Genomic DNA, 15,516 nt, shown 5'->3' on the forward strand with positions numbered 1-15,516 from the left:
CAGGTAGGCAGGATAGTGAAGAAGTTGTTTGGCATGCTTGCCTTTAATAGTCACCACATTGTGTACAAGAGTTGGGAGGTCATGTTGCAGCTGTACAGGACATTTGGCCACTTTTGGAATACTGTGTTCAATTCTGGTCTCACTGCTATAGGAAAGATGTTGTGAAACTTGAAAGGGCTCAGAAAAGATTTACAAGGACACTGTCAAAATTGGAGGGCTTGAGCTATATGGGTGAGGCTGAATAGGCTGGGACTATTTTCCCTGAAGTGTCAGAGGCTGAGGGGTGACCTTTTTGAGGTTTATTAAATTACAAGACTCACGGTTACGGTGAATAGCCAAGGGTTTTTCCCCAGGAGAAAGTGGGGTCTGCAGATGCTGGAGATCAGAGCTGGAAATGTGTTGCTGGAAAAGCGCAGCAGGTCAGGCAGCATCCAGGGAACAGGAGAATCGACGTTTCGGGCATAAGCCCTTCTTCAGGACTTGAAAGCCCATGCTATTTTCATTCTTTCTTGCTAAATGATAATATTTTATTAACAACACACTAGTGGTAAGATATCTTAAAAACTTTTAAATCAATCCATTGCTCATACTGTATATGAGCAATCCATTGCTCATACTGCTCAAACAAACCCTTCAGTCCAACTTGTCCATGCTGACCAGATATCCTGAATTAATCTAGTCTCATTTGCCAGCACTTGGCTGTAAAAGTAGCAACCCAACTTAAATTTTCAGGTATCATCAACGTTAGTTTAATCATGGACATTCTAGAAACATATATATGTTAAAATATAAAATGGTACATGTACAAGTATTATTCAAGTGAGGAGTAAGTGTAAAAAAGACTAGATCTCAAGCATTTTATTGTATTTCCCTCACTGTTGATAAGTGTAAATAAAGTGTGCTCAATAACAGTCGTCTGCAGTTGAGCATGTGTTAGTCTTAGTGCAATACATAATAACTATCAGCTCAGCTTTTCGGATACACAGTCAGTGAGTACTGGTAGTGGTTTTATGACTGAACGAGCATTACCACCAAAGTCATCCTTGTCCTCACCAAAATTCACAAGTTACAAGTTGGGACCCTGTAATTGCAGAAACCATGCCAATGTAGTGGGAACTCTATATTTCCTGCATACAGTTGTAGATCAAAGGTTCTACAAGAAACTGTGCTCTCAATTGCTACCTCAAATTTGTAGTTGATGTAACCTGGGCTCAGGATCTTGAAACAGTGGAACAGCTGCACTCATTCAGTCCTTCAAGCTTGTTTGGTCATTCAAATAGATCACATTGGATCTGCATCCTAACAGCAGTGATCCACCTTAATGTCATAGCACTCCATACTCAGACCTCTCAAATATTAATGTTGGTCTCTCTCTCTGCACCTTCTCTGTGGCTGTAATACTGTATTCTATACTCTGTACCACACAAAGTGCATCGGGGAGCAGAACAATCTGCCTGCATAGCATGCAAAACAACATGTTTTATTGTATCTCCATACATGTGACAACAATAAACCAAGCTCATACTCAGGCGGGATGGTGGCTCAGTGGTTAGCACTGCTGTCATACAGCACCAGGGGCCCGCCTCGGGTGACTGTGTGGAGTTTGCACATTCTCCCCGTGCCTGCATGGGGTTTTCTCCAGGTGCTCCGGTTCCTCCCATGATCCAAAGATGTGCAGGTCAGGTGAATTGGCCATGCTAAATTGCCCGTAGTAGTAGGAGGTAGGGTCTGGGTGGGTTACTCTTCAGAGGGTTGGTGTGGACTTGTTGGGTCGAAGGGCCTGTTTCCATACTGTACAGAATCTAATCTAATCCAATCCTGCTTAGATCATTGATTTTACATTATTAATTGATGTAGCATCTATTGCTGTTGGTGGAAATGAGTTCCACATACTTACTATCCTACTCAAAATGATCTGCTTCTACTAAATGATGAAGCTCTGATTTTTAAGGAAAAATCCAAAAACTAGGGTCTTAAAAGTAAACAAAGAAAACTACAAAGGTACGAAATGCAAGTTTACTTGGGTGGATTGGGGAAACGCTGGTGATAGCTAGTATTTAATGAATTTATGCATTGTTTACAACAAACACACATTGCTTTAAAGCACAAAAATTCAACAGGAAAGGTGAAACACCTCTAGCTAACAAATATACTTGAAGAATATATTAGGTCGAAGAATATATTAGGCTGATCAAGTTACCAAAATGTAATAAGCCTGAGGATTAGAAACAGATTAGAATTTGTCAAAAGATGATCAACAATTTGGTATAGAAAGGGAGATTAGAATATGAACGTAAACTAGCAAGGAGCCTTTATAAAGACAATAGGCTCCGAAAAAGGAAAAGATTGTCAAAAGCAAATATCGGGCACAGGAAATTTTATAGTAGGGAATAAGGAAATGACAGGAAGCTAAATAATTACTGTGTCTATTGTGGAGGAGGAGACATAAGAGATCGCAGAAATAATGGATCTAAGACACTAATGAGAAGAAATTAGTATTTGTAAGAAAGTAGCATTGGAGGAATTAATAACAGTGAAAGTTCTCAAATCCTAGGGACTCAACAATCTACATCCTAGAGTGTTGATGGAGGTGGCCACAGAGATGGTGGATGTATTAGTGATCATGTTTCAAAATTCTATAGGTTCGGGACTGTGTCTATAGATTGAAAGGTTGCAAATGTAACTGCGCTATTTAAACAATGGAAGAACAGAAAAAGCCTCCAGACCTCTTCGTCTGATATTGGCCGTTGGGAAAGTACTTGATTCTATAATAAAGGATGTGATAAATGGATATTTAAATAATAATTTGATTAGGCTGGGCCAACATAGATTTACAAAGAGGACGTCACATTTGACAAATCTGTTTGAACATGTTTCTGACTGAGTAGATAAGGGGAAACCAAGAGATGTGGTATGTTTGTGTTTTCAGATGACTTTCTACAAAGGACTCACAAGAAGTTAGTAAATAAAATTAGAGCTCATGAGATGTGAGTGAGTGTACTGGCACAGACTGAGGAATAGTGAACAGAAAGAAAACAAACAGTAAGAATAAATAGGTCATTTTCACGTTAGCAGGCTCTAAGGTCCTAGTGAGGTGTTGCACGGATTAGTGCTTGAGCCACAGCTTTTCCCACTCTACATCAATGATACATGTCAGAAGCAAACGTAATGTATCCAAGTTTGTGGATAACACAAAGCAGGTGGGCATGTGTTACATGAGGATGTTGCAAAAAGGCTTCAATTGGTTTTGGCCAGGCTGGATGAATGGGCAAGAATATGGCAGACAGTCTATAAAGTGGACGCGTGCAAGATTTATCATGTTGGTAAAAGGAATAGAAGTGAGCAGAGTATTTGTTAAATGGTGTGAGCTTGAGAAATATTCACATTTAAAGAGACCTGAGTTTCCTCGTTCATAAGTCACTTACCCAAGCATGTATGTGCAATAAGCAACTAGGAAAGCAAATGGCATATTGACCTTTATATCATGAGTACAGGATTCAACTGTATAGAGCCTTCATGAGGCTCCCTTCTGGAGAAGGGTGTGGAGTTTTTGTCCTCTACTAATGAAGGATATGCTTGCCATAGAGGGAATGCAATGGAGGTTCGCTTGACTAACCTCTGGAATGAGTAGGTTGTCCTATGAGAAGAGAGACTGAAGAACTTGGGCCTCTATTTTCTATAATTAAGAAGACTGAGAGTTCATCACACTGAAACTTGAAGCACTGGTAAAGTGATAGACAAAGTAGAGGCAGAAAGGATGTTTCCGCTGGCTGATGGGTGCGCTAGAACCAAAGGTCACAATCTTCAAATAAGAGTTATGCCATTTATTACTGAAGTGAGAGGGAACTTCTTCACTCAGATATTGGTAAATCTTTAGAATTATTTGTCCTAGAGAGCTTTGGTAGCTCAATGTTCAAGATTGAAATAGATGAAATTCTAGGGATTAATGGGACAAAGGACCAAGGAGTATTATGGGGATGGTGCAGGAATACAGTGGAGGTAGATGATCAGCCATGATATAGAAAAGCAGAGCACAGTCTGGCCTACTCCTGCTCCTGTGTTCTTATTCTCCCACCAGCAGAAATTGTTTATTTCTGCCTATCCTACAAATTATGTTCAAAATTCTAAAATGCTTAATCAAACTACTCTTTAATGCCAGAGAACACAAGCCTTACTGAACTTCCTGAGAGTGTAAATGAAGTATAATTATGGCTTTCAAAAAAGGCTTTAGAAAAGCACCTGAAACGGAAAACAAAAATCTGAGAGGTAGGGATACACATGAAGGAGTAGGGTTAAATGATTTTCCCTACAAACAGCTGGCCCACACATAGCAGGCCAAATGGTCACTGTCTGTACTGTAACCATTCAATGATTCAAGTTGATGTAATCTCTCCTTGTAATTTAACTCAAACTCCTGATAATACCCTGGTGAACCCAAAATGCATTTTTTCCCAGAACAATATATATTTCCCAGGGTGGGAGGCCAAGAACTGGAGACAGTGCTCCGGCTGTGATCTAAGCAAGGTTTTATCTAGCTTTATCTAGTTGCAGCTGTATGTTCTACCCTTCTGGTTATTAAAGGCTATCTATTCCACTAGTTATTGAGATTAAAATGACACATTTACTTGATAGTGAATATCCTTTGAGGGGAATGCTCTATTCTCAATGCTATTCACAAATATATATATGTAGAATGTTTGAACAAGTACAAACTGATATTGCACCAAAAAATTACATGACAAATAATCTTGTTTCACAATTGCAGTGTTCTACAGTAGAAATTGTTCTGAAAATTGTTAACACAATCCCATAGCAACAATGATGTCAAAAATGGTAACAATCAAATTTAATCCAATATTCTAAAGCAAGCACTTGGCCACTCTAAAAGGTCCTGGGCCATACTTGCTACAAGAATGAGCGCGTAGAGAGATGCACATTAAATATACACATGCCTTTTAATGCTGACTGCATTAGTAGAGTTGCAGAAATGGAAAACAAGTATCGAAAAAAAAAACTGAGCGCACAAACTTTTCAGCAAAAGGAAACGGAGATAAAGTACTAACCTTTCATGTTCTGTTATTGTATTCTATCTGCAATAAACGCCTGTTGCATCGCACCATGAAAACAAAACCTTCCTTGGAAAGTTAGCCAGACAAGAACTTCCTGTAATTCAATAAACGTTTCAGATAATGTTGAAATGAACACAAGCACAGAAAGACGCAGACATGCAATTAGTTGCAAAAAAAAGTCTGAAGTATAGATTTAATTATGATCGTTTTATTTATATTTTAAAAATTACAGACGATTTTTTTTCAAAGCACGTCATGATTACATACCCAGCTTTCGGCTAACTTTCCTTCATGAAAACATGTCTGAGAAACGCTGACTGCAACTTAAAACTTGCACTAATCTTACTTGTTCTGGAGCCTGAATAAACATCCTCACTTTTAAAAGAAAGCTGGACGTTTTTGCCCAGGCGATATGTTTCACATTTGGAGAACCGTGACCTTAGCTCATTTTACACAAATATTTCCAGGGAAGCAGCGACCATGTTGTCAGCTTGCAGGGTAACCGCAGTTGGGGGATGCAAATGGTAAACAAATAGGGTTTTTTTTTAAAAAATCACTTTATGGTGACAAATATGCAGATCAGAGCTCTTAAAAGTGTAAAAAGTTTCGTTCAAAGTTCCCTTTAGTCTAATTGGAAAGAAACGTCTAGCAACATACAAAGTGTAACTCATCCCTTAGAAACTAACGTGAAAAAACATTTTTCAATGCCTGGTTCTCCTAATGCTTCTCAACATTAGAAGATAATATCCCTCAACAATTCCCGGCAAGTTCATAAAAATAAAAACTTATCATGATCAGAATGTACATTCCTACTGGTCATTTAACCTGATTTAAGTATTTCCCGTGCCTTTGAGTCTCATAAACGCTCTCAGAGGCGATGATGAAGGAAAATAATTGACAGTGAACCAGGATAAAACTCCCTGCTGTTTGTGGAAGACGTCTGTGCTCCCTTCACGCTTTATAGCCTGTGTCGTGTTGCCCACTGCTGGATCCTCACAGCATTAGCACCGAACGCTTGGATGCCAGTCATTCGGGGGGTTTTTTTCGACTGGATAAGACAGTCCATGTAGATTTTTCCAGAAAGTCCCAGAAAGCTATTCAACATTGCGTATTGGTGACTCAGCAAAACATGTAAATGTAACCTTGAGTGCCAGGATAAAAAGGTCCAGGACTGCTGCGCGAGGCGGAGATCAGGAAGGGCAGGGGCAGGTCTCTGTGCAAGGTATGGACCCAAAAAAGCGTTTATTTTACAGTTGTTAATGGTTCGGAGGGGGAATTGTTGACTAGTGTTGCATCATAAATAATAGCTTATTTTAAATAATGTAAGTTTATTTTTAAATTAAACAATCCTGTTTGGAAGAATGTTGTTCCAAAACATAGAGTGCGACGAGTGATCAGTAATGTAGAGGTAGATATAGCCAACGGTAAATTTAATGCTTGTAACATATGAAGATCAAATTTAACCTGGAGCAATTAAACTTTAAACAATAGGCTGAGCGATCGGAATAGGCTGAAATACATTGTGGATAATATAAGCTCATTTTAATTTTTATGTTATTTGAAAGAATTAATGTAAACAGCACCCTATTATATCTTGTCAGTCAGAGCCAGAGTTGCATTAACCATTTTCTATCCTAAAGTTTGAACTGAAGGGTGAGTTGACGAATCTTGATATTTGGCGTGTGCTTCTAACTAAGTTGCAAAGTTATTGTGAGCTGTCTGCCACTAATACTTGAGGTAAGACTGCAAAATGCATATACAGACGCCTAATACTGTAATTAGTCTGAAGAGAAGTCTTGCTTCAGTTATTGCCACAAGGAATTCCACAGAAGTGTTGTCCAATTACTGCATATTGTTGTGATTTGGGCACATCATTGTAAGTCAATGTAGCTGCTCCACCTTGCGTTGAGAAATGGGTAGGGCCTTCGGCACACAAAGTCTGCATTATTTAATAAAAACAAAACAGGAACATTGCTCTGCAGAGACTGATAATAGCTTGTAGATTTATAATGTTGACTTTAAATTAGTTCAAAATCTGGTTTGCAAAAAAGTTCAACTTAAGTAAAACACATTTTCCTGCCTTTAAAAAATGCTAAACTCTAAGAACTAGAATAATCAACTATCGCGACAGGGTTGGCTAAATTGATAGGTATGCAAACATTCTACCGAAAGAATGGGGGAAGTAGCTGGTGGTACATTGCAAAGATAGTAACGGCCTATGGTGCAGTTCCCACGGTTTGATTTTTATTTTAAAAGTGCTGAATATCTTTGTCATGGGTGTATATGCTAGATGTGAGAAGTTTTGAACAAGAGAACAATAATGTAGCGTTTTCCTTTCCTCTTACCGAGAGAGGAAATTGGACAAAGGCAGACGCAAGAAGATGGGAAGAACTGTGTAGAGGGTGAGTGTCATTCTTTGTTTAGTGGTTGCTGCCAACATACCCCTCCCAGTAGTCACCATTGCATAAACTTGGGAAGATGAGCAAGATAGACAGAATCAGTTAAATAAATAAAATTAAAAGGTACTTGGTTTTAAACACCTTTCTTAACTGTCATTAATAAGGTTACTGTAACAATATGATGAAAACATGATAATGGAGACAGCTCTTTTTCTTTCTGGCTATCGTTTAGGATAGTCAAGGTTATTGTTCTGGGTGTTGGCTCACTGCCAGACTGCAGTTGTATGTTTCTAGTCTGCTACAGGCTGACTGCATCTCAGACAGTAGTTTAAAACAGAAACTCAATATGCTGATTTTTTTTTTACTGTTTACCAGAACAACTGCTCTAAAGCGAGGCGGAACATTGGTGTAGTTATGTGGTTTGATCATTTTTAAAAATATATAATGTTTAATTTTAATTTTTGAACCAAAGCAATTAGCTGTGCTGATACATAGAACAAATTGGGATCATTGAGCTCTTTGGATACTGATCTATAAAATGATGGCTTCACAAGATGGGGAAGGGCACCAAAAAAATCACTTGAATGCTGAAAATTTAATGTTTATGAAGACCTGCAGTATAGCACTTTATTTAGACCTTCGAGAACTATTAGTAATAAAATGCTGCAAATTCTCAGCATTGATGAAGAGGGAAACATCATTAGCATTTCAAGTCTGTGACCTTTCGTCAGGGCAGTTTTGAGGATTTCTAGCAATTTTTAGATTTTTTTACTTCAAGGTTTCTGGAGTAATTTTGCTTTTGTAAAATATTATTAGATCTTTGTTAATGTAACTGCTCTTAGGTGTAGGTGATTCCTTTTTTAATGTAAAATTAAAGAATACAATGGATCTTGCTGTGTATGGTTAGAAAGTAATCCTTGATGCCTTTCACTTTGAATCATCAAAATTAACTATATCTGGGATTTAATGAAGATCTGCTTGTAATGGGATTTATAGCTGTGTCTATTAAGTCTGTGGCTCCAGGTGATGACCAGGTTTAATTATAGTGTACCATGGAGGAATAGAATGTGGATTCCTTAGCTCTTAGATATTGTTCATTCCAGCCAGGTCAGGGAGAATTACACACTGTTAAGAAAGGCTCATAACCTCATCATGCTGCATGATCAACATCTTTTTATTTTTTGTAGGAGCAGTCACAATTTTATTGTAGGAAATGTAGTGATGTTCTTCCACACAGTTTCACATACCACACTAATATCGATCAGAATACTTTCTTTTAGTGACATTGATAGGGAGACAATCATTGGCCAGGATACGGGGAAATTTCCTGTCTCTTCAAAATCTTACAGCCAGGTAAAAGGGCAGACTGGGCTTTCAGCTCAACATCTCATCAGAGAGAGAGAGCGAGAGCAGCATCTTCAATGGTATAGCACACTGAGTGACAGTATAAAAATGTGCATACATTTCTGAAGTGGGGCTTAAATTGCTAATTTTCAGGCTTAAAGTTAAGCAACATTTGCTACTGAGTCAACATTTGACAATGCAGGATTAAGTTACATTTTAAGGGACAGAACAGCCATTTGTGACAATGATGTAAAGACAATTTGACAGTTTATATTAACAATGATATCTTGCATCAATGTAAAATATAACAAGCATTGCTAGCAAATGAATCCATAATGTTTTCACACTAATATTTCAGTTTGAATTTTGCCTAGGGTCTGTTTTATTGGATCAAGCAGCAGAAATTTAAAACAATGCCCAGAAAACCACAGAATAATACAAGAAGCTTTATTTTCTCCTCTAGGGAAATGACATGGTTGCAGTGCTGGTTTTAAATGTGTCATAAATTCATTTGGAAGTTGGAGCAGAGTGACCCTGGGATTAGTGAGATTTGTGACTAGACTTCTTTGTAATTTATCAGAGATCATCAGGTGATAAAATACATAATGATGAATAAGGTATTTTGGCCGTAGCACAATCCGATCAGAAATCCAAATGGTATAAGAATAGTTACATTTTTTTTTAAAAACCTTGTGAATGTCCAAAGTTCCTGGCAGATAGTTCCTGAAGCAACTCAGGACACCAGAGATTGTTTCTGTGGCTCTGCACAAAACTTGGAAACGTGGGCAGCATGGTGGCACAGTGGTTAGCACTGCTGTCTCTCAGCGCCAGAGACCCGGTTTCAATTCCCACCTCAGGCGACTGACTGTTTGGAGTTTGCACATTCTCCCCGTGTCTGTGTGGGTTTCCTCTGGATGCTCCGGTTTCCTCCCACAGTCCAAAGATGTGCAGGTTAGGTGAATTGGCCATGCTTAATTGCCCGTAGTGTTAGGTGAAGGGATAAATGTAGGGGAATGGGTCTGGGTGGGTTGCACTTCTGTGGGTCGGGGTGGACATTTTGGGCAGAAGGACCTGTTTCCACGCTGTAAGTAATCTAATCTAAAGGAGATAACCTAGTATGGCTTTGTTAATATAACTGTTAATTCTCCATCAAGGCTGTCCTATGGCTTAAAGATTATTTTTGTTAACTTGTTTATGCTACATTTGTATTGTTACATTTCCAGAAATACTACTTCCTGAAGACCTTCCCTAAAGTTACTCATCCTATTAGCATTTGCAAAACTTCAGTTCCCTTGTGTAAAATTAGTTGATTTCTTTTACTCCTGTAAAACATCTTGGTCCAATTGCAATTGTTTTTCCAAGAAATTTGCACTCCAAACCTATAAAACGTTTCCAGGGCTTAGTCGATCCACATGGACGTTGGAGTGATTTGAAGTTAAGCTTTCCCATTTTAGCAGCTGAACCACTCATCACAGGAGTCCGAGTCACTCAGCATCAGGGAATATCTGAGGATCTCCAGCTGGCAAGATAATTGACGTCTTTGAAAGAAGATGAATTGGATGAACTGACTCCATAAGAATTTTTAACCATTTCAATTTCTATAATAAATTCCCATTGGGTTTTCTTTGCTTTTTATAAACAATCAATACTCTCTTATGAAACATCAAATTGAGGAAGACCATTCATTCCACCCAGCTGATTGCTGTGTAAAGGTAAAGTCACCACAATTCCATTCTCTCTCTCTCTCATTGCAGAGAGACAACTGTTGGTGGTTTAACTGGAGGGTCACCATGCCTCAGTCAAAGGGAGAGGTTGAGAAGGAGAGTTAACACTACGTGGCTCAGTGGTTAGCACTACCTCAGCTGGCTTTGATTTCAGCCTCTGCCAACTGTCTGTGAAGAGTTTGAACGTTCTCCCTGTGTCTGCATGGGTTTCCTCTGGGCGCTCTGGTTTCCTCCCACAGTCCAAAGATGTGCAGGTTGGGCCACGAGAAATGCAGGGTTACAGGGATAGGGTGGGTCTGAGTGGGATGCTCTTCGGAGGATTGGTGTAGACTCAATAGGCTGAATGGCCTGCTTATACACTATAGGGATTATATAATTCTATTCTATGATTCATGGTAACCTCAGCCTGTGCAGGAATTGAATCAAAACTGTTGGTATCGTCTGTGTTGTAAACAGTCATCCAGCTAACCAACCCCCAATGTACAAGCATCTGATTTCCCGAAGTGTAGAAATTAACTGTGACTTTAATTACTAAGAATTAGACCATTTCTTTCCAAGGATTTTAAAAGGGCTCTCTATAGTAGAAAATGTAACCCTATATAGAGGTTTTTCAGCTGATTAATGTGTACCATTGCAGGTCTGACAAACCATTTATTTATATATTGTTATCAAAATTCAATTTATTCCACTTCCATTTAGGCATTTTGCTGTGTATTAAATACAGAGCATTATACAGTACTGTAAATGCTTTTCCTCTTCCATCATCCTTATCTGGAGCATTACTCTGTCTTCACCAAATTTGTAAGTAGCATTCATTTATTTGGTAGTTGATGTTTTAACAGAGGTTGTTCAAAATATTTGGTTTGTACATCACATCACATGACTTGGATCATCCAAATGCACTTTGTTAATGGATAGCTCATTCTTTGAACCCTGAACAGATGCAAGCTTGGGCAAATGTTACTCCTGCTCATTTGACCTTAGCTTTCACCCTATTCCAGTAAATAGAACCCATTGTTTGTTTCTTCTGGCACCTTTTTTTTTCAGCAACACATTTATTCAACTGCTGTCTCCTCTCCTATCAACGTGCACTTAGCCCACCCCACGTTCTCAATCTTGGTGATTTCAACTTCCATGTCAGTTCATTTTGTTTTTGTTCATCCTGGCGTCACTCTGATCCAATCCTCCAACCTCTACATCAGCTTCTTTGTGCATATTCATATCAGCCCCTCAGCCATGTCATTTTCCTCCTCCTGCATCATGGTTAACACCATCTTTTATCATCTTCCTATATCTCCCACCACACCAGTTTTCCTTATTCCTTCCAATCTGACTGCTTTCTGTGCCCACCCGTTGGGGGTAACAATATCCTTTACGCTATGGAACTCCTTACAATCTAGGTCTTAACTCTTTGCTTTCTAGTATACTTCCTGAGTTCACTGCATAGCACCTGTCCTCCACTTTTTACACTACTTGTACCCCACCAAAATCTGTTATATAAATACAGTCTATTGATGTTCTCAAAAAAATTACATAGAAGTTATAACAAGGAAACAGGCCCAGCCCAGCCAGTCCATGTTGATGTTTAGCATCTGCATAAAAATGGTCCTAATCAGATTCCTGCGGTGTGGAGACATGCCATTTAGCCCAACAAGTCCACACCGGCCCTCCAAAGAGTAACCTGCCTAACCCATTTCCCTCTGACTAATGCACCTAACACTACGGGCAATTTAGCATAGCCAATTCATCTGACCTGCACATCTTTGGATTTTGGGAGGAAACCGGAGCACCCGGAGGAAACCCAGACAGACACGGGTAGAATGTGCAAATTCCACACAGACATTCGCCCGAGGCTGGAATTGAACCTGGGTCTTTGGTGCTGTGAGGCAACAGTGCTAACCACTGAGCTGCCCCATGGAATCTCTACGGTGTGCAAACTGGCCATTTTGCCCAACAGGTTCACACCGAAGAATAACCACCCAGACCCATTCCCCTACCCTATTACTCTACACTTACCCCTGTCTAATGCACCCAACCTATACATCCCTGAACACTGTGGACAATTTGCCATGGCCAATTCACCTAACCTGCACATTATTTTGGATTGTAGCAGGAAACCCATGGGGAGAATGTGCAAACTCCACACACAGTTGCCTGAGGCAGCAGTGCTAACCTGGGTCCCTGGCGCTATAAAGCATCAGTGCTAACCACTGAGCCATCGTGCCACCCCTCACGTGTACACAGTTCTGCTGTCATTGTGAATTTCTCTTTGTCATTTTTAATCTATTTGGGTCTACAGGAATTTTTAAAAGCAAAGGAAAACCTTTTGTGAGCATTAACGTATGAAATGACAGTATATTCAGTGTTTCTTTGGGCCTGTATCAATGTATGCTGAGCTCTGTGGGAGCTATTAAATCATGCAATATTGCATTATGTCTGTCCCTTTTTTTTTGCATATTGTGTTAGTTCTCTTTGGTTCTGACTTGAGCATGAATAAAATGGTTACACTTTCTTATCTACTCAGCACATTCTGTCTGTTTGCAAAAGAACTTTTCCACTTTCGGTGAACAGGAAGAAAGATAGTGTGTTTTCAGAATGGTTGCAATCCTGTCACATGAATACATCAAATATTTGCAAATTTGTTTGTGAAAAGCCACTGATGTATGCAAAATGATATCCATTTTGCTAACTTTGAGATCCAAACAGCCACAAGTGGCCTTGTAATACTTGGCACTGCAGTTGGCAGGAGGTTCTATAAAGAAAAGGATAAACACAGTGCTGTGGTTCTTCAGTCACCATTTAAAGCTGTGTGATGTGTTGACCAGGCTAGTGAGCCCTTTAATCTGTGCATCAGAATTTACTCTGCACCCGTTTCACACTAGTTGAAAACCTTTCTTTCTCAACTACATGCTATCCCTTGGTGACATCTGTCTTCAGATAGGAGTTACATTCAGCATACCCATATCTGCCCCTTGATCATCACATTTTAGACTCCTTTTTATTTGATCATCTTGGATAGGTCATAAGTTCCTCAGAACCTTAACTGTGGCTGAAATGTTTTATCAATTTTGTTTTGTAATATTTAGCCTCCATTGTGATGATTTCCTGACTTGTATCTCCTATACCACTCATTGAACTCGAGGTAATGCCCAAAATTGCAGAATTTTATTCTCATTCACACCAAGTACCATTCACTGAGATTCCCATCTTAAATGTCTCCCACTTTTGAGCTAGAGTCGGAAATTTTGGACAGTTCCCTGACAACTTGCCTTGATAGTTACCCAGGTAAAAACAAAATGCAGGCAGTTCTTTTGTCATGCAATGGCTGCGTTCTTGTGCGACCCCATGCAATATAAAAATCACACAATGAAAATAGCACTTACCAAGTGTGGTGATGCAGTTGTGTTATAGCTAACGCCCATTTTAAAAGTTTGTGCTTCAGAAACAGCACCACTGTTCATTGATCTCATTACAGCCTGTTTGCATTGACGAAATGCACATTATTGCAGACCAACCTGTATTGCAGATGCTGAAGATCTGCAATAAAAACAAAGTGCTCAAGCAATTCAGCAATTTTGGCAGCGTCTGTGGGGAGACAAAGCGAGTTAACATTTCAAGTCCAAAGTGTCTCTTCTTTGCAACTATTTAGACTGATCAAAACCAATTTTAATGCGTAGGTAACCCCAGAACTGATCCCTGAAAATCTCCTCAACCAAATCTGATTACCTCCTTTGATCTAAATCAACTACCCTCTGCCAACCCAACCACCTGACTAAACACCCCCCCCCCCCCCCAATACCTGACTACTAACCTCTGACACCACAAAACTGACCAAATATAGCTCTCACCCCACAACCCTCCCACCACACAATTAGCCTGTGTAATTTTACCCACCCATCCATTTCTGTTGCATAAGGTAATGGTTCTGTAAGAATTAATGCTGCATTGTCAGATTAGGTGGAGCTAACCCAATGTTGTAACCAGTCTTTGGGTGGAGACAGGAGTTCTAAACCAGATTCTGGATTAGTGGTGCTGGAAGAGCACAGCAGTTCAGGCAGCATCCAAGGAGCTTCGAAATCGACGTTTCGGGCAAAAGCCCTTCATCAGGAATAAAGGCAGAGCCTGAAGCGTGGAGAGATAAGCTAGAGGAGGGTGGGAGTGAGGAGAAAGTAGCATAGAGTACAATGGGTGAGTGGGGAAGGGGATGAAGGTGATAGGTCAGGGAGGAGAGGGTGGAGTGGATAGGTAGAAAAGGAGATAGGCAGGTAGGACAAGTCATGGGGACAGTGCCGAGCTGGAAGTTTGGAACTAGGGTGAGGTGGGGGAAGGGAAAATGAGGAAACTGTTGAAGTCCATATTGATGCCCTGGGGTTGAAGTGTTCCGAGGCGGAAGATGAGGCATACTTCCTCCAGGCGTCTGGGGGTGAGGGAGTGGCGGTGAAGGAGGTCCAGGACCTCCATGTCCTTGGCAGAGTGGGAGGGGGAGTTGAAATGTTGGGCCACGGGGCAGTGTGGTTGATTGGTGCGGGTGTCCCGGAGATGTTCCCTAAAGCGCTCTGCTAGGAGGCGCCCAGTCTCCCCAGTAGAGGAGACCGCATCGGGAGCAACGGACCAGGTGTATTCTGCATTGCGTGACTAGTAATGGCAGTTGTATATACTGCAATCATGCAATAAACTATCTTATTAAATAAGATAATTGCATCTTCTGTAAAGACCCTGGCCTTTCACTTACCACTGATCATAGATGAGCCCTAGATACAGTATAGACACAGGAGGTTGGTAGCAGCTATCTCAAACTATCCTTATCCTGTGCCGTGTACTGGCAAAGGTGGCAGATAGTACTAAGTGCCAGCAGTCACATTGAACAATTGGACCGCTACTCTTCATAAATGGCAAATAATGCAATTTTTAAAAAAAAAGATGCCTCTTGAGCTGATCCTCACCACAGATCTCTGCTTGGATTCCTGTGTTGAAGACATT

The 15,516-nt window shown here is 40.1% G+C and overlaps 2 protein-coding genes across 5 annotated transcripts in view; one reads left to right on the forward strand and one right to left on the reverse strand.

Moving 5' to 3' along the window:
- scara3 (scavenger receptor class A, member 3) overlaps positions 1 to 6,054 on the reverse strand; it is a 57,503-nt gene extending 51,449 nt beyond the window's left edge. Inside the window, exons 1-2 of one of the 2 annotated variants that reach the window (XM_043685113.1) lie at positions 5,895 to 6,054; positions 5,064 to 5,163 (exon numbers count right to left, since the gene is read on the reverse strand). In XM_043685113.1, coding sequence (XP_043541048.1) covers positions 5,064 to 5,070 — 7 coding nt within the window. In that variant the 5' untranslated portion in view covers positions 5,071 to 5,163; positions 5,895 to 6,054. Of the gene's footprint in view, positions 1 to 5,063; positions 5,164 to 5,336 lie in introns of both variants that reach the window. The other variant, XM_043685119.1, reaches the window with a different exon arrangement.
- A 151-nt stretch (positions 6,055 to 6,205) lies between these two features.
- Positions 6,206 to 15,516, forward strand: part of clu (clusterin) — a 35,743-nt gene continuing 26,432 nt past the window's right edge. The window contains exon 1 of one of the 3 annotated variants that reach the window (XM_043685127.1): positions 6,206 to 6,291. The gene's annotated coding sequence lies outside the window, so the exon portion shown is untranslated. Of the gene's footprint in view, positions 6,292 to 7,452; positions 7,472 to 11,254; positions 11,338 to 15,516 lie in introns of those variants that run through there. The other 2 variants (XM_043685136.1, XM_043685133.1) reach the window with 2 other exon arrangements.

This window comes from Chiloscyllium plagiosum, chromosome 3 (genome assembly GCF_004010195.1).
Source record: "Chiloscyllium plagiosum isolate BGI_BamShark_2017 chromosome 3, ASM401019v2, whole genome shotgun sequence".
Classification (NCBI taxonomy): domain Eukaryota; kingdom Metazoa; phylum Chordata; class Chondrichthyes; order Orectolobiformes; family Hemiscylliidae; genus Chiloscyllium; species Chiloscyllium plagiosum.